The sequence below is a fragment of the Pituophis catenifer genome, unplaced genomic scaffold, assembly GCF_029215685.1.
Source record: "Pituophis catenifer annectens isolate HBS135680 unplaced genomic scaffold, rPitCat1.0.hap2 SCAF_1, whole genome shotgun sequence".
Classification (NCBI taxonomy): domain Eukaryota; kingdom Metazoa; phylum Chordata; class Lepidosauria; order Squamata; family Colubridae; genus Pituophis; species Pituophis catenifer.
Window position 1 is genome coordinate 19,116,501 of NW_027256881.1, and position 19,256 is coordinate 19,135,756.

A 19,256-nucleotide genomic window follows, 5' to 3' on the forward strand; every position below is an offset into this window, starting at 1 on the left:
ACCAGTTGATGGTGCTTTTGACGGGGAGCAAGACTATATAACTGGAGGGGATAGTTTGCTTAAAACTATCACCAAAGATGGTTATTTTTATTCAAGAGGTAAAATTCATTTTGTGGAATTTTTGGATAGCAAAGATGGCCACTCCTGGAGGAAAAATCCTTCTCTTTAGTAAATGTGTGCGATACCTCAGATGGACTGTGTCAGTGAAAGTTTCAAGAATGGTTAACTCAAAGGGGGGGGCAACCTTGATTGTCTGCCCATTTCTCTGCTGCCCCTGAAGCCAGCAAATCAGCAGCGTCCTCTACCCCCCTCCTCCACTCCCTGCTCTTGCTTAAAAAGGAGCTGCGGCATTAGCTTTCCCCTCTCAACACAGGGCTTTCAGCCACAGAGCTGCTTCTAAGATGGCCCAACTGAGGGTACAAGCTGGTGAAATCCAGAATGACTTCATCTATCTTTCACATAACAGGAAGGTTCCCAAAAAGATGTCTTCTATCATGGAGATGAAAGAAATCTTCCTCAATGCTGATGCCGTTTGCTTCGATGTGGACAGCACAGTCATTAAAGAAGAGGGCATCGATGAACTGGCAAAATTCTGTGGTGTTGGAGATGCGGTGGCGGAAATGTAAGTATGATTGTGTCTTGCTTGATGCTTCTGAGAAGAGAGAGCAGACATTGAGATACTTCTTCAGTTCGGTTGTCCAGTTCTTTACTTCAGAACTGTAGAAGCTTCTTGGATGAGAAGTGAAACATCTTCAAGGAAAAACAAAGAAAGTCCAGCTGTCTTTTGAAAAAGCACCTTTGGGGCACAGACATGGAAATTTGTTCACCCAAAAGACTGTGTGTTCAACAGTGTGTTTGACCTGAATCTGAAAAGTCGAAAGCCACTGGCCTGTATATGATGATGACTGCTCTTACCAACAAAAACCATTTATTAAATACATTAAATTTATAAGTTTAATGTTTGGGTTTGGTTGCCCATCTAAAGTCCTGCATGAGAGTTGCTTAGTTTTATCAGATCTTAGATCATGTACAGAGTCTTCTAATGAAGCTTCTTGAACAGATAATTGTGAGCAAGCATCTAACAAGCATATACAGATCAGAACTATTTCTAGTCTGAGAAACCAGTTTTGTAGTTACCTTTGAAACAGATCATAAACACTAAAGTCAAGAAGATGGAAGGCAGGAAAATTATACAAGGAATATTGCTTCTCTTTGAACGAATCAAACCACTGCTTTAAATATATTGATATGACAACATATACTCATTTTGAGTTCATCTGTTATCTCATTGGAAGCTGCTTCATGGCACAATCAGAACGCTGCTAACTTTTTCCCCCTAGTATGGTATCTTAAATCTTTAGTAATGCAGCAAGCTTTGTCTTTTGTATCTCTTCAATATGACTTACAAAGTAACTCTAAAGTTTGCCTGTGCTTTTGCTTGCTTTGGCATTTCACTGAATAATGCAGAGAAAATTATCAGAGACTGTATGTGCAAAGATGAAAAGACAATTGAAGTAGCTCTGTGATGAAGAATAAAAAAACCTTGTGTAATTTTATTATCAGTCCAAGGCCTTTATATCTCATACCTTCAGTATAACATTCAGTGTCTGTGTGGATTTGAAACTTTTGTGATACCATATAGTTAATCATGAGAGATTCAGTTAAGCTTCCTGTAAAATTTGTTTCATAATGCCATGTGGGTTTTCGAATATCTCTGGCACAACTTTAATGTACAGTTTAGAAATGCATCTACAGTAAACTTTTAGAAGTATCTTTACAAAATAGCTATGTTGTGGTCAGTATCTGGCATTTTCAGGACCAAGTCTAAATGCTGAGAGATTCTGTTGGATTTTCTGCTTGCCCAAGCCAGAACACAGTGTGAATTGACAATGGATGTGAAAAGTTCCTGTAGCTGGTCATGTCTGTCCAAAAAGTTGTTGACCACAGCTACACAGTTGTTATTGCTTCCAGTACTTACAGTATGTATTTTTTCACTGTCCTCTTGCTACTTCTAGTTAAACCAGCTGTGCAAGTTCCTGACATTTTTTGTTTGTTTTTTTTTTTAAATAATGAAAGAGAAATGCCAGCCTGTAATGGGTGTAGTTGAGAAATTATTTAACACTCTTGTGGTACAAGAACACAGGGCATTTACCATTGTTAGATTGCATAACCATAAGAATTTTTAATTCTTTTTAAAAACCACTTAAGGATCATACTGGAAATACTATATGTGTCATTTTTAACACTGAAATAGCATCTACAGGTGATTGGGATTGAGGCAACATTCACAGACATTTATTCATCCAAATTGTTATTTGGGCTTTTATTGTTTGTAAGTCATCCAAAGTCTCAGAGAGTGAGTGGGCGGCCATATAAAACTTCAAAATAAATAAATAATAAACAAACTTAGCATTAGCGAACATCGGGTTCCAGCTTTTGAACATCAGCTTGAAAAAGTCAGTATTATCCTCTTTATGGATTCCATAAACATGTATTTGGCCATTATGGGGAATGGACTGCCCGAAACAGTATGATTTGATATAGTGGGGAGCCCTTATATTCTTACATCACAGAATAAATTTTCAGTGGGTTTCCACAAGACATTCTAGTTTATCAGGTTTGTGTATTGAAACTCCTCAGGAGATCCTTCTGCTTTCCTTAAAAGTCTGAAATGAATTTCTTTGACTCCTAACTTAGGACTCGCAGAGCAATGGGAGGTTCAGTAACATTCAAGGCAGCTTTAACTGCACGGCTAGGCCTCATACGACCTTCCTACGAACAAGTGCAGAAATTAATATCAGAGCATCCACCCCAGTTAACGCCAGGAATAAGGTAAGAAATATTAGGAATGGTTATGTTTTGCAGTATTCCCAAGATGTATTTTTCCCATGGCGATTGTCATAGGTCCTTGCTGTGTGTTCCTAGGATCTTATGAAAGACATAGTACAATAATGCTGCACTGGGACTTGAACCTTTGAGTTGGATTCTCTCTCTCTTCCCCCCCCCCCCGTTTATTAAGGCAATCCATCAAAGCATACAAGCTGCTCCTGAATTCAGGCAAGATTATCTTTGCTCCCCCTCCTTTGTCTTGCCCATTGCCAGTTGAGATTAAAATCCATTGCAATAACACTATTTTTTTTATTGTACTCAAACTGCAGCCAAACTTTGCTTTATCTGCTTGTTTTCAAGCTACGATGTGGAATTTGGATTCTGATCAGGGGATTTTCATCTTTGGTTCTGGGTGCAACTGCATTCCTTGACTCAAAGTTGGTGAACAGTTTGGGTTCCTCCTGGACTCACAGCTCCTATGAAGAACAGATGACAGCTATGTCCGGGAAGTCCTTTGCACTGCTTTATCTTGTGCATAAATTGCCCCCATTTTTGGATCAGGAGGCCCTGTTCATTGTCATGCATGCCTAAGTCATCTCCCTGTTGGATTTCTGCAGTGGTCTCTACAAATGACTGCCTTCTAAGTTGCTGCAACTGGTCCAGAGTGCAGTAGTACAGGCACATTGGTATGTCCATGTAAGACCACTACTGTGTTCTGTGCATTGCAACAGCTCCTGATAGGCTTCTGGGTGTGATTCAAAAGTTAGTTATCATCTATAAATCCCTGTATGGAACAGGGCTGTTATTTTCAGGATCATCTACTTCTTGTTATTTCTGACAGTCCCAAAATTACACACCAAGGTAACAGCCCTTTGTTTGAAGTAGTCATACAATGGGACCTAGAAGACATGTCTATTCTGTTGCTTCCCCTGTCCTTTGGAACAATCTCTCCTAAGGTGTGGGTGGCTCTGACCCCTTATTCTTTCACAGAACTGTGAAGACCTTACTTTTGTCTTATCCCAGCTTCTGCCAACCTTGCAGTTCGAAAGCACATAAAAAATGCAAGTAGAAAAATAGGGACCACTTTGGTGGGAAGGTAACAGCGTTCCGTGTGCCTTTGGCATTTAGTCATGCCGGCCACATGACCATGGAGACGTCTTTGGACAGCGCTGGTTCTTCAGCTTTGAAACTGGAGATGAGCACCGCCCCCTAGAGTCAGGAACGACTAGCACATATGTGCGAAGGGAAACTTTACCATTACCTTTACTGGACTAAAATGATAGTTCTTTTGTGAAAATGAGCTTTTGCTATGCCCAGACTTGGCTATTTGAGGAGTTTAGTATCATATTTTTATTTCTCCTTCATATTAAAAAGTCTACGAGTTTAGAGCTCATTCTGAGCTAACCCTCTTGGGTTGTTTTTTTTTTTTTTACTTTTTTTGTCTACTCAAAAAAAGAAAAGGGGAGGGGAATCTCCACATAGCTGTAAATCTGTGAAAATCACCAACTTTCAGTTCCCATCCTAGAGTCATGTGCTACCCAGTCAAGGTCAGTCTCATGACCATAAAAACAGGGCCAAGAAATCATGGTGCCAGATTTTGATTAAAAAAAAACCTTGGAGTTATTGCCCTGGTGGTGCAGTGGTTAAAGTGCAGTATTTTAAGCAAACTCTGTCCACAGCCTGAACTTCGATTCTGACAGGGCTCAAGATTGATGGAGCCTTCCCTCCTTCTGAGGTGGGTAAAATTAGGACCCAGATTATTGGGGACAATATGCAAATAATGGTTCTACATTGTAAACTTCTCAGAGAGTGCTATAAAGTGCTATGGAGCGATATATAAGCCTGAATGCTGCTGTTGTTTGTTGGGAGTGCTCATTATGGGTCTATTATGTAGATGATAATAATGCAAATAGCAAACAAAAACCACCTGTTTGAATGTATTCGTTCCTTTCCCCTGACCTTATGGTGTCTATTTTTTTTCCCCCTTAAAGAGAACTCGTCAACCGGCTCCACCAGCGCGGTGTCCAGGTTTTCTTAATTTCTGGAGGGTTTCAGAGCATTGTCGAACATGTCGCCTCACAATTAAACATACCAACAGCAAATATCTATGCCAACAGATTGAAGTTCTACTTTAATGGTAAAATTTTCCATATGATTGAACTTAGAACTGATAAGGTTGTTGACTTAATAGGGATCAAAGATAATAATAATAATATCTCTATGATGTGTTAACTGAAACAGAATTACAGAACATCTCAATTCTGTAGCAACAAAATCAAAGTCTGTTGCCTTAAAAAAATGAAATATATAAGAATTATTTGAAGACTAGCTACAGTAATCAATGTGAAAATTTATTCCATATAAGATTAAATCATTTCTTCCTTCATTGTTGAAATTTACATTTAGTAGGTATTCGTTTGTACTTCTAAGCATAGGGCTTATTTTTTCTCCCCAACAACCAGCTTGTGAAGTTGGTTGCAAGCAAGACTGGCCAAATCACCCAGGGAGTTTCTCAAACTGAGAATGAACTAGAATCTGGGTTCCCCCACTTTTACTTTGGTATGTTAACCACTGGACCATATTGCCTCTCATGAGCAGAAAGGCTTTTTAAATTACCTTTTTACTTGAACTTTCTTTTTTGATTTGGAACTCGGGAAAATAATGGTATTCTAATACATTACTGTATGGCCAGATGATACATTTCCATTGAAAAATAATAAAGTTGCAAACAAATTTAGATTAGAAGTGGGAACCTATTTCAGATGAAGGTTGCAGTATTTTATGGCATACCCAAGAAGGCTCAAAACCCAAAATGTGTGTCATACCTACATTTTAGCACTTCCTCACTGGTAGATCAGTCCATTTTCATCCATGCATGAAGAAAATGGCTACTCGTTTCTCACACATAATTCAAATTAATGACCATGCACTCTATGCACAGAGGGCCTTTTCCAAGGTAGCTAAACCTCCACTTGGCCTTAACAAGCCAACTGACAAGTCTTATTGCCAGTTCATACAATAAGTCAAGGTTTGCTGCATATTTCTTACAGATCTTCTAGTAACTTCACACTACAGGATACATTTCAGAAATGTGAATAAAGTGTACTGTAAAACTAGCTTGTTGAGCTGTCTGCAAAAAGGATCTTTGGGGTTATAAATATCTGAGAGCTTTTAGCCTTAGGACACTTAAGCTTCTCAAATTTCTGGGTTGGCAATTATGGGCTCCATTTGCTTTTTTAGAACATAAAGCAGAACTAAAAGTCCATTAGGCCAGCTGTGTCTAACCTGATCATGTAGCTGAGAACTCTGGGGATTGTAGTCTGGATGGCAAAGGAAGGGGAAGACTGGTTTATTCCAGCTTCCTGCTTCCCAAAGAAGTCAACAAGCCACAAGTTTCTCTTGAAGCAGCAGGTCTCTGGCCTTCATCTTTTGCTTTCCCATCAGTTAGGATTCAGCAGTATATAGATTTAGAGATTCTGTTCCAACATCATAGCTAATAATCTGTAAACTACTGTGACCCTGACTAAATCTTCCCTGCTTCCAAACTGCAGAAATTTTAGCCTGTTCTTGTAGAAAAGGTTTTCCAAACCTGTTCCCCTCTGGAATATTTTGAATTGTTCAATTTTTTTTTAGATCATAGATCTAGTTGTTGCGTAAGTTGACCCTCAGCTGGGAAAACAAGTTGAAGTGAACTCTTTAGACTGTAAATGGTTGCGCTTGAAGAATTAGGCCTGCTAATCAGTTTCCCAGTTATGAAACATCAATTGCCCAGGTAATGTAAAACAAGTAATTTCTTCCAAGGGTTAAGATTTGACACTTTGCTTTGGCACATGGTAAGAGCAAGGGGTGTGTTGCTGAGATCAGCTTGTTTATTGAGCAATCAGCAGGGTCTCTTATCCATTAGCTGACATACAACTACAAGGTTAAGATATCCTGCTAGTGATATCCCACTGATAGCCAGGCTCAGCTGATTTGGAACATTGCAATAAACAGGATCATTCAAGTGTGTGGTACTTGGCTTTAGATTAATCACTCTGTATTGCCAGGGGGACAAATAGAAGCAAATGTGAAGGATCAGAATTTTTCCATTGTCTGTTCTAATCCTTTTTGCTTGTAGAGAAGGATAGGAAGCCTGAATATATAGAGAAAGGGGGGAATGGTAATTTCCCCCAAACTTTAAATGATGGAATCAGAACCTAATGTGTTTGGGACCTATTTTCAGGATTTAGTTTTGAAATTAATGGCCTAATAATAGACATTTGAGCCCCTGAGCATGTAAGAAAAAGTTTCTTCCTCTTCAGAGGAAAATAGCCAAATTCATGTACTAAGATTATTAAAACAGATTATTAAGGCAGAATCAGGATGGCATAATGATTAAAAGATCAGAACGGCACTGGAGAGACACAGATTCTAGACCAGGGGTCTCCAGCCTTGGCAACCTTAAGACTTGTGGATTTCAACTCGCAAAGTTGGCTGAGGAATTCTGGGAGTTGAAGTCCACAAGTCTTAAAGTTGCCAAGGTTGGAGACCCCTGTTCTAGACCACCTCAGCCCTAAAATCTTCCTGGGTGACTCTAGGCCACTCTCATTCCAAGTTCTTGTTGTAGTGTCATATACACCATTCTGGTCTCCTGAATGAAAAGGTAACATATAAATCCAACATGCGAATAAAAGCTAGATTTCTAACCAGAGAATGGATTTTCCAGATATGAAATCTTTTGTATCAGAATTCTGATGACTAGAATTTCCCTAAGGACATTTTTCTCCTTTTCTCAGACTTCTAACATCCTTGAAATTCTCCCTAGTATTTTGGGACAGCCAGTCAAGGGGTTTTCCTTTGTGTCATTTATTTAGGAGAATACGCCGGTTTTGATGAGACGCAGCCAACAGCTGAATCAGGTGGTAAAGGACAAGTCATCAGTTACTTGAAAGAACAGTTTCAATTTAAGAAAGTAGTTATGGTTGGAGATGGAGCAACAGATATGGAAGCCTGCCCTCCAGCAGTGAGTATAAAAGATGGACGTTTCAACCACAATTTAATTTTTATTTACCCTTCTTCCTGTTGGTCTAGGGCAGGAGTGTCAAACTTGATTTCATTGAGGGCTGCATCAGGGTTGTGTTTGACTTCAGAGGTCTGGGGGTGAGTGGCCAGAGGGGCATGGCTAGCTCCACATCACTCGCCGAGGTTCCGTTTTTGGCCATGGTCGCACCCAGTCTGCTTGGGGTCCATTTTCACTGGCAGAGGGCTGCAGGAGGCTGTCATGGCTGAAAACAGAGCCCCAGGAGGGCCATGCGCTGCTCCTCCGAGCTCTATTTTTTCTGGCAGAGGCACTACGGGCCGGTCCTTCACTGTTTCCAGGGCAAACCTGTGGACCAGACCTAAGCACTCTGTGGGCCAGATCTGGCCTACGGGCTTTGAGTTTGACACCCCTGGTCTATGGGAATTCTGTGCTGAGTTTCCTGTATTTTTATCTCCACAGAGATTGGGATAGGCAGTGTGTCAGAGACCAAGACTGACCAAAAGCTGGGGAGCCTTTTGGCCCCGTTTAAATGCAGTAAACCCCTTATAAATCAGTCAGCAGATTTGCCTGGCATATACTGTATAAAAGTGGTCTAATCTAGCCTCCTGAGAAAACACAGATTCACCTGTCTTCCTTTCAACTTTCTCTCTCCAGAAAGATTTACCTGCACTTTCCTAACCTTAGTATTAACAAAAGCAACTTAATTTACACATTACAGTGCAAAAATCTACACACCATTTAGACAAAATGAACCCACAAAGCATGCAGATGAAAAAGGGGAGCCTTTTTAAAAATTCATTTTTTGGTACATACTTCTCCATAAGGAACCAAGCATGATTCCCATTCCTGGTTAATAATTATCACTCATTGTTAATTATTGTCTTTTATATCTTCTAGGGGAGGGGAGGCAAATCAGAATGAATAGATCATGGAACAATCAGAACATTTAGATTTGGCATTCAGAAGCAAAATCCTTGTGCTGGTCACGGCAGTTGGCCAGCTTGACATTTAAAGGCAAATATTTCTCCTTTATTAGATCAGTGGATTTAGATTTGGAATTTTGGATGACCAAATAAAGGAGGGCAATGCAGTGCCTCCTGGGTAGGAAAGATATGGTACTAGGCTAGCCAAAAGAAGTTATTTCAGAATCATTTCCTCTAAAGAATTTTTAACAGTGGACAACACAACATAAAGCAGTGGTTCAGGGCGGCTAAGGATAAAAGATACAGAAAGAAAAGCAAAAAATCAAAAAAAATTTGTAGCACTTTCCTGACGAACACATTTATTAAAAGGCACACACTTTAGTAACATTGATTAGTTGGCACTCATACCCTCTCATTTTTAACCACTGTATAGACTAACACAGTTCTCCTCCTACATTATCTAACCACGGGAAGCATTAAGACCGAAAGGCAGGAATTCCACAAGTGGAATTTGCCTGACTATTAATATCTTTATTTTCTCAAACGTCCATGTGCCCAAAGTATTTAATTCTCCTAAGAATAAACAACCATTCAGTCTTGCTGTTCATAAGTGTTGCTTTTTCAGTTGTTACTAGAGGATGAGGACACATTTCCAATTTGTCCATGACTTGTGAACTCTGAAATGGTTTCTAGGGAGAGGAAGAATAACCCCCAGCTTGTCTGTTTTCTGTTTGCCCAGGACTGTTTCATCGGCTTCGGGGGCAACGTTGTACGGAAACAAGTAAAAGAAAAAGCAAAGTGGTACATCACTCATTTTGATGAGTTGCTGAAAGAACTGGAAGAACGATAAATTATTAACTAGACTTATTTTATTAATACTTATTGTAGGTAGATATATAATTATGCAATTAAACATATTGTTATTTGCAAATGGATGTGTTCTGGACTGTTCATTTATGGCTCTGCAGAAGGGCATAGCCATCACTACTATCATTTTCCTCTGAACACCCATAATTCAGATTATGAGGAAATTGCACCTGTATAAAAATCATAGCAAAGCTTTATTTGCCATTGAAGATGGGAAAATAATGATAACAATATGTCACCAGGCTCCCAAAAACTGTAAGCAGTTTATAAATTGTTAAAAATATTTAAAAATAAGGAAACAGCAATAAAAAGAAAACATTAAAATAAAAAAAAGGACAAAAATGGCAGAAATGATATAATTGGATGGTAAAACGAGGGTTTCAATAAATGAGGTATCTCATAACTAGTACCCATAATCCACTTAGAAAAATAGTCTGGGGATTCAGACATGAGGGAAAGGGGATTGGGAAAAAGTTAAGAATGGAACAAGAGAAGAAAGATAAATTTTGTTCATCAAAGAAGCAGCAAACTATGATGTGAAGAAGGCAGCATCAAAATGAAAGGGAAGAGAAGATAAAGGGAATAAAAATGGAACTGTAAAACAAGAGATTGAAATTCAAAATGTATATCCTGCTTCAATCTTAATTTTTCAGGTGTCATTTGATAAGTATAAGAGAATCATCAGGAATATCACCAGTTCTTCGGCAAACATTTAAAATCAAAATAACTGAAGTCAAGCCATTTAAAGCAGTATTGAAACAAGGAATATGTTTCCAGCCTCGTGTCTCCTGCAGCTTTGAGGCCAACCCTGATTTGCAGAAGTCCATGTAACTTTCAGAGATAACATTCTCAGTCTGTCTGAGGTTCAGTGAAATATAATATAGTGGCTCACAACTGCCATATGTTACACTTCAATATAAGCCAATGACAGGATTCACACATTAACCACAGTGTGATTTACAGTACCTGTTTCTAATTCTGCATGTTATATAATCCTGCAAATGTGGCTTATTCAACAGACCACGGTTCAATCAAACCACAAAAGAGGTGACTTCAGAATACAACATTAGATGCATATCCCAAGCCAAGAATGGATTTAAGAGATCAGAAGTGGAGAACTGCAAGGGAAATGGTATGCAGATTACCAAACTATCCAGCTCCCCTTTCCTGACAGCCCATCCCGCCCATATTCCCAAACTTGCATTGGCTGAGTTCACAAATTATGCCAAGCCACAAGTTAAATTTGATTTATTGAACATGCCACAATTGTCTGGGTTCACACTTTCCACCCAGCAATCATAGCAAATTTCTGGATTCAAATTCCATGCTGAACCAAAATCAGGCCAACTCCATTATAGCTTAGTGTGAAGTCTGAACCCAGACAATATTTTTCAACAATAATACCTACCCCAAAGCTCAGCCTGTACCAGCACAAGGCTTTCCTCAGACACTTCTGCTCTATAAAAGTCCAACAGAAATCTGCAGCAATTCCGGTAGGAAAATACTGCCAAGCAGCTTTCCTTCTTAATCTTCAGGCAGGAACAATTGTGGTATTACGCTGGGAGTTGAAGAGCTTGACCCATGGCAGGATTTCTCTTGGAGACATTACAAAAAGAAACCTCACCCCACCCCCTACCCCTGCTTTTTTTCTCATATTTCTTTTACAGTGGTAGAATTTCATATCCAACCAGTGGTGAAATGTAAAATTTGTTACTACCGGTTCTGTGAGCATGGCTTGAGGGGGGGGGGGGGGTGTAATATAACTGAGTGGGCCTGGCCAACTTTTTTTTTTTTTTTTACTTTTAAAAACATTTTTTCTACAACCTCTTAAAGCCTCTGACGATCCCAGCTGACTTGCCTGATCGGCAGAGGCTTTTTTTTTTTAAAGCCTCTGACGATCCCAGCTAACTTGCCTGATCGGCAGAGGCTTTTTTTTTCTTTTAAAAACATTTTTTCTATAACCTCTTTGGCTGAAGAGGTTGTAGAAAAAATACTTTTAAAAACCTCTGATGATCCCAGCTGAGCTGCGTGATCATCAGAGGCTTTTTTTTTTACTTTTAAAAGCATTTTTTCGGCCAAAGAGGTTGTAGAAAAAATGCTTTTAAAAATAAAAAAAAAGACTCTGATGATTGTGTGGCTCAGCTGGGCAATGGGGGGGTGGGAGGTGGGGCAGGGATTTTTGCTACCGGTTCTCCGAACCACCTGCCTCCATCGCTACCGGATAGGGCAATCCGGTCCGAACCAGGAGCATTTCATCCCTGGATTAAGGCTCATCATTATAAATGTTGGGATTCAATCTAGGAAAATATATCCTCAAAGCTTTTCCTTCATAATCACTGCTGAGAACAGGGATAGATGAAAATTTCTGGAACTTCTGGATTCCGGGAGTTTTGCAGGCCCTGAACAGAATGCAATCCTGCACAATAGATAATGCAGCACTGGCTGAGAAGGGGCATGTTTCTCTTTCCCTTTAGACAACAACACTATAATTTCAGAATTTCAGGTCATCCATAACTGCTCAGCAGAAAAAAAAAAAAGAGAGAGAAAGCAGAACATAAAAACTGTGCTGGATTAGAGTAACAGTTATTATGTCCAGTGTTTCTAAATAATATAGATATCTGACCTCTAATGCCATTACAGCACAGACAACATAGGCCAGTGTTTCTTGCAGCTTGAAGATGTGAGGACTTCATCTCCCAAGATTCCCAGCCAGTCCATACATCTTCAAGTTGCCAAGGTTGAGAAACTCTGGCATAGACAGTGGAGAATCTCTAGCCTAATAGAAGTGAAAGACAGAAAGAAAATGCAATAATATGTAACAAATTTGCAGACTGTAGTCCATAAATACTGTTGCACAAATCTTTGTTTAATAATATAGTTGTTAGCCCTATGAAATGCTTTGCTTTCAACTTTGTAAATTGAATGAATGGGTTAAGAGAAAGGACTATCAAAATATAGTTATTTAGTTACATCCTCCTCCTCCTCCTCCTCCTCCTCCTCCTCCTCTTCCTCCTCCTCCTCCTCTAAATTGCCCTGAAAGGTGAGCTCAGATACTCTGATGAGCTCAAAAGATGAGCTCAGATATCTGGAAAGAGAATTTCAGCTTATTGTAGAAGTTTCACTTGAAATCCTCTATGTCACTTCTTCCAATATAAAACAGGATTTGGCCTCAAAAGACAGTCCAAGGACATGTGTCTGGCTGGCTGCTGATATACCACATGATTTTCTGAGAATTGTTTTGCCAAACTCATAATACACTTCTACATTATTCATCAAACTTTACATGAGGACAATGCCAGGTTTTATAAAATATGGTCAAGTTTACAGGCTCTCTCTTAATTGCTTTCTAACCTAAGGCCTCCAGTTGGGTTCCTAGAACATTCTTAAGCAGATTAGTTAAGGACGAAGCGGATGCATCTGTATAACATGCTAAACTTTGCATGCTCACTTTTCTATATCTTAACATGCTGTGTATCAATGTATTCCATGATGAAAGAAAGTGGGTTGCAGAAGTTCACATGAATGCAACCTATGTCTTTGTATGGCACCAGCTGTTAGGTATTTTCTCCTTGCTGGCTGGCCTTGTGACATTGGAATTACGTTTTCTTGATTTGATCAAATGGTGCTAGCCAGAGATACAGCTTTGTAATAAATGTGACAAAATTTGTGGAAAGAGCAAGGAGGCCCTTGTATAACAACATTCAAGCAGGAGCCACATATGCTCCCTATAAAGATATCTTTGCTGGAAGGAACTCTTGCATGTTCAAGGGCTTGGGAATTTACTTGGGCAAGTAGAGTCACCCAGAGTAACCACAGAGGTGGAAAGGAAAAAGGAAAGGAATTCCTGCAGAGTTTACTCTGCTAGTGGTTGCCAACTATAGGAAGTGATGCTCATCTGTGTTTCAGGGGAAATGGACAGCATAAAAATTTCATACATAAATATAGAAATAAGTAATCATATGTTTAGGTTTAGTTGGACTGACTTTATTTTTGAAATTTGATGAAATTTGATAAGTGTACTGGCCTTTCCGTTTGCCTTTTTCTAATGTGCTTGCTTTATACCCAGAGATTTTGTTTATTGTTTTGTAAGAGATATTCTGATTAAAAACTTCCCTGCTTTGAAGACTGTATGGTTGCACAGCCATGTTCTGTATTCCAAGACTATTCCAAGAGATGCAGCAAACAAATGGCTATAAATTTGGCCTGGTTGCTGAGCATCTGAATTGCGGGCATGCAACTGCCAGGGAGTCCCAACCATTAGAATTTCAACTCTTGGTCGTAAGTACCCCCAGGAAGGTCCATCGTAACTTCAAATGGTCATAAGATGAGTACTAATTTTATGCTATATAGCAGCTTGGTTCACACAGCATGTTTAGCCGTATTTTACAAAAAACAGTAACACAACATGTGAATGCAGGCCACATACGCACATATCTTCTACCCAAACTTTTAACACTTTCGACAAAAGGATTGCATGGCAATTGGCACACTTTTGTTGGCCAGTGTAGGCTATTAAGTCACTGATTGGTGAAGCTGGATGGATGCCACTGGCCGGTCAGAAAGTTCAAGGGCTTCCATGAAAAAAATCCACTGTTTGACAGACAAAATAAACAGCTGACTTTCAGGGTCAGGGAACATGCCTGGACACATGTCAGAAGCACTCAGATAGGAAATGATCGGGTGATGCAACACCAAACCTTCACTTTTTCAACTGAAGAGCAAAAACAAAAATAGGAAGCCATATTGATAGCCGCAGCTAACTCCATGTTTGCCGCTTAATTCTAGACTTGAAGGGGTTTGCCAGTCCAAAGGAAAAAGGCAATGGCATCTTAGTGAGGACTTTTTCCTCTCGCATGTAAGAATGAATAGAAAATCTTAGGATTTGTTTTAAAAAATGGATAGGAATACACAATTACAGTACAGGAGAGTCTAGTTAATCCTAAGTATGGAAGTCAGTATATCTCAGCCACTATCAAGCTTTGCCTGAATGTAGATCTGCCTGGGCTTGACAAAGGAAAGCAGTGCCTGTCTTGATTGGCAAGGAAAATTCATGGTTACCTAGAAAGATCAAAGAAGATGGAGTGGAGGAAATAGGTAGAGTATCAGCTGGACAGCAAGCGCCAGTCTCCCAGCCACAAAGACCCGTTACAAGTGGGAATGCATTATCAGCATACTTTGGGGACAGATATAGTGGTAAAGGACCTTTAGTGTCACTGCATTGTCTAACTCACATTTGGTAGGCTCTTCAGACAGAATTGCTTTTTATTAACATAGGTATACTATAAATTTATTTTTATTTTATTTTTATTAAATTTGTATACCGCCCTTCTGCTGGATTCAGGGCAGCGCCAAAAATAAAAACATTCCAATACAAAATTTAAATTTTTTAAAAAGAATTACACAACTTTGGCCCAAAATTTAAAACATCCCAACTAAAACCCATAGACAATTAAAAATCTAACATCTCAAAAAGGGGGGGGGGTGTTACGCCAGCCCTGCTTGGTGGAAAAGAAAAGTTTTTAGGGCATGGCAAAAAGCCCGGAGATCTGGTATCATGCGTATCTCTGGGGGCAAATCGTTCCAGAGGGCAGGTGCTGCCACAGAGAAGGCCCTCCCCCTGGGGGTTGCCAGCCGACAATGCCTGGCTGACGGCACCCTGAGGAGTCCCTTTCTGTGGGAGCGTACTGGCCAGTGGAAGGCTATCGGCGGCAGAAGACGGTCCCGCAAATACCCAGGCCCTATGCCATGGAGCGCTTTAAAGGTGGTAACCAATACCTTGAAGCGCACCCGGAAGACCACCGGAAGCCAATGCAGCTCACGCAGGAGAGGCGTCACATGGGAGCGCCCCCTCGCTCCCATAATCCCCCGCGCGGCCGCATTCTGCACCAGTTGGAGCCTCTGGGTGCTCCTCAAGGGGAGTCCCATGTAGAGAGCATTGCAGTAGTCCAGGTGGGAAGTGACGAGTGCCTGAGTGACTGTGTGTAAGGAGTCCCGATCCAGAAAGGGACGCAACTGGTGGATCAGGCGAACCTGATGAAAAGCCCCCCTGGCCACGGCCGTCATATGCTCTTCTAAAGACAGCTGTGCATCCAGGAGGACGCCCAAGTTGTGAGCCCTCTCCGTGGGGGCCAATAACTCGCTCCCAATAGCCAGTGATGGCACCAGCTGGCTATATCGGGACGCTGGAAGCCACAGCCACTCGGTCTTGGAAGGGTTGAGTTACCTTGTAAGGCCTGTTACTTCCCATCCAGATCTGCACGGCCTCCAGGCACCGGGACATTACTTCAAGGGCATCATTGGGATGGCCTGGGGTGGAGATGTACAGCTGAGTATCGTCAGCGTACTGATGGAACTCCCCCCCAAAGCCACGGATGATCTCGCCCAGCGGCTTCACATGTTGAACAGAAGGGGCGAGAGGACCGACCCCTGCGGCACCCCACAAACAAGGCGCCTCGGGGTCGACCTCTGCCCCCCTGCCAACACCGACTGCATCCGGTCGGAGAGATAGGAGGAGAACCACCACAGAATGGTGCCCCCCACCTCCCAACCTCTCCAACTGGCGCAGCATGATACCATGGTCGATGGTATCAAAAGCCGCTGAGAGATCTAACAGGACCAGGACAGAGGAACAACCCCTATCCCGAGCCCTCCAGAGATCATCCACCAACGCGACCAATGCCGTTTCTGTGCTGTGCCCAGGCCTGAAGCTGGACTGGAGCGGATCCAGATAGACAGCTTCATCCAGGCACCCAGGAAGCTGTCACGCCACCACACTTTCAACAACCTTCGCCACGAAGGGAAGGTTGGAGACCGGACGGTAGTTAGCCAAAACAGCCAGATCCAGAGCAGGTTTCTTGAGGAGGGGCCTCACCATCGCCTCTTTCAAGGCGGATGGCAAGACACCCTCACTCAAGGAAGCGTTGATAATCCCCTGGAGCCAGCCTTGCATAACCTCCCGGGAGGCCAGCACCAACCAGGAGAGACACGGGTCCAATAAACATGTGGTTGCGTTCAGCCGCCCCAGTATCCTGTCCACGTCCTCGGGAGCAACAGGGTCAAACTCCTCCCAAATGACATTCTCAAGACCGGCCTCCATCATCCCGTCTATACCTACCCAGTCAGAGACCAAGCCTTCCCGAATCTGAGTGATTTTATCGTGCAGATACTGAACAAAATCCTCAGCGCGACCCTGCAAGGGATCCTCCCGTGCTCCCGGGTGGAGGAGGGAATGGGTCACTCTAAACAGGGCGGCCGGGCAGTTATCTGCCGATGCGATAAGAGCGGAAAAATAGTTAGATTTTGCCGCTTTTATCGCTACTAGGTAGGTCTTAATATGAGACCTTACCCGTGTTCGATCGGATTCGGAGCGACTAGACCTCCAACTGCTCTCTAGGCCTCTTTTACGGCACTTCATCTCCCTCAGCTCCTTGGAGAACCAAGGAGCCAGGTAAACTCGGCGACGGGTCAGAGGCCGCAAAGGCACAACTCGGTCCAAAGCGTCAGCGGCCGCTCTATCCCAGGCGGCCACCAGCTCTTCAGCCAAGTCATGAGTCAGAGCCTCAGGAAATGGCCCAAGCTCCATTTGGAACCTATCAGGATCCATCAGGTGCCTGGGGTGGAACCATCTGGTCTGTTCCGCCTCCCTGCGGCGGGGTGTGGTGGTTAGAAAGTCAAGCCTAAGGAAGGAATGATCCGACCATGACAAGGGCTCAATCGCTACCGCCCCTATCTCAAGATCATTCATCCACTGCCCAGAGACAAAAATCAAGTCCACAGTGTGTCTTCCCGTGTGAGTGGGTCCATGAATTAATTGGGTCAGGTCCATGGCCGTCATGGAAGCCATGAACTCCCGGGCTGCCTCAGAGACTTCGCTGACAGATGGCAGGCTGAAGTCCCCCATGACCATAAGCCTGGGGGTCTCCACCGCCACCTCGGCAATCACGTTGAGTAGCTCGTGCAGGGCAGCCGACACGTGGCAGGGAGCCAGGTACGTAATCAGCAAGCCCATCTGCCTCCCTTGTCCCCACTTCACCAGGAGACTCACATCTGGCTATCTGAGGTACAGTGGCCTCCCTTGGAGCGAGACCTTCCTTTACAAGAACCGCCACCCCCCCTCCCCTCCCCTGGGACCTTGGCTGATGGAATGCATAGAAACCCGGTGGGCACATCTCAACGAGGGGGACCCCCCCTCCTGGCCCAATCAGGTCTCCGTAATACCTACCAGGTCTACACACCCCTCCTGAACCAGATCACAAATGAGGGGGGCTTTATTTACCACGGACCTGGCATTGCACATCAACCGGAGGCCCAGGGCCTGAGGATCTGAACAACCCAGGGAGCAAGAAGAGCATTGGGGGCCGGAGCACGCAATCGCTCACAAGTAGCGAGTGCGTCCTCCCCTAACACGATGTGGCCCCCTGCTCCCGCCATATCTGCCCCTCCCACCCACAATGCCGATGGAAACGCCCTCCCCAATATAGGAACTAGCCCCCCTGACACCAGTAAATGATACTGGTTCCTGATATTTGTAAGAAAGCAATGACTGCTCTAATTATATGTTTTCAATTTCAATTTCTTTTGTCTGAGTATCCTAGAAAATATATTCTAATTCCTAGTTCTATTCACTTTTTATTTTTACTTCTTGATTAATTTATTTGGAAGTACTGGTAATATACTGTATAACAAAGGGGATCTTTTGCCAATGATCCCTAGAGTAGATTATCACCATCTAGTGGTCTGCCATGAACATTGCATGCCTTTGTGTAATTTGAGTTTTCATAGATCTTTTCTTTCAGGTGACTTTATTTTTAAAAATAAAGTTTGATTTTATCACTTCTGAGATCTCCCAATGGGGGAAAGGGTTAAAGGAGGTCTTCACGCTGGCAGGTTCATTATATATATTCTTTATTTCCATTTTTTTAACCTTTTATTTGCTACAAAGACACTAAAGGTTGTGTAAGTCTTCTTTTTCTCAAACTAGAATTAGAGGGAAGATGCTAGATAGTAGCAGTAATTACCAAACTGCTGCACCAGGGCAAGAAGTCAAGCCATATCCTGTAGATTCAGTGGGCTTCTAGACAAGAAAGATTGAAACCGCCAGCCTCTCACCCACAGGTCCAGCCAATTAACTACATGCTAGTTAGTATTTTGGGGCATGGCGTGTTAATACAGGATGCGGATGGAAAATTACAGGGAGTCCCAGAGCTACAGCAAGATTGTGAAATCAAAAACCATGTTGGAAGAAAACAATGGGAGACTACTACTGTTGCCAAGAAAGCAACACAAATATACACATTAAATTACCAGGAGTGGAGCCTGATTTAAGTAGTTTTATCACATCCGGGTTGCAAAAATCCAGTTGATCACTAGAAGCCAGCAAAGCCTAGATATGTAGCACAGAAGTCAAGGGAAGATTTATCTTTTTGTGCTAGAACTGATTCGCTGTTGAGTAGATTAAATATGCTATTTGTCGCTTTACTCTTGAGAACTGCAATATTTGATCTATGGATCTCAATCCATGAAATAAAACAAAATCTATTCTGCAACTAGCTTTATGTACCCTAGCATGCTCTCCAAATTCATTAGATAAATTCAGATTCTACCAGCTGAGGTTGGGT

The 19,256-nt window shown here is 42.1% G+C and overlaps 1 protein-coding gene across 1 annotated transcript; it reads left to right on the forward strand.

The window, feature by feature from the left end:
- Positions 1-373: 373 nt before the first annotated feature.
- Positions 374-9,703, forward strand: PSPH (phosphoserine phosphatase). The gene is made up of 5 exons (XM_070932112.1): positions 374-622; positions 2,698-2,832; positions 4,821-4,966; positions 7,683-7,831; positions 9,512-9,703. The coding sequence occupies exons 1-5, from the start codon at positions 402-404 to the stop codon at positions 9,620-9,622; spliced, it is 762 nt and encodes a 253-aa protein (XP_070788213.1). The 5' UTR covers positions 374-401; the 3' UTR covers positions 9,623-9,703.
- The last annotated feature ends 9,553 nt before the right edge of the window (positions 9,704-19,256 follow it).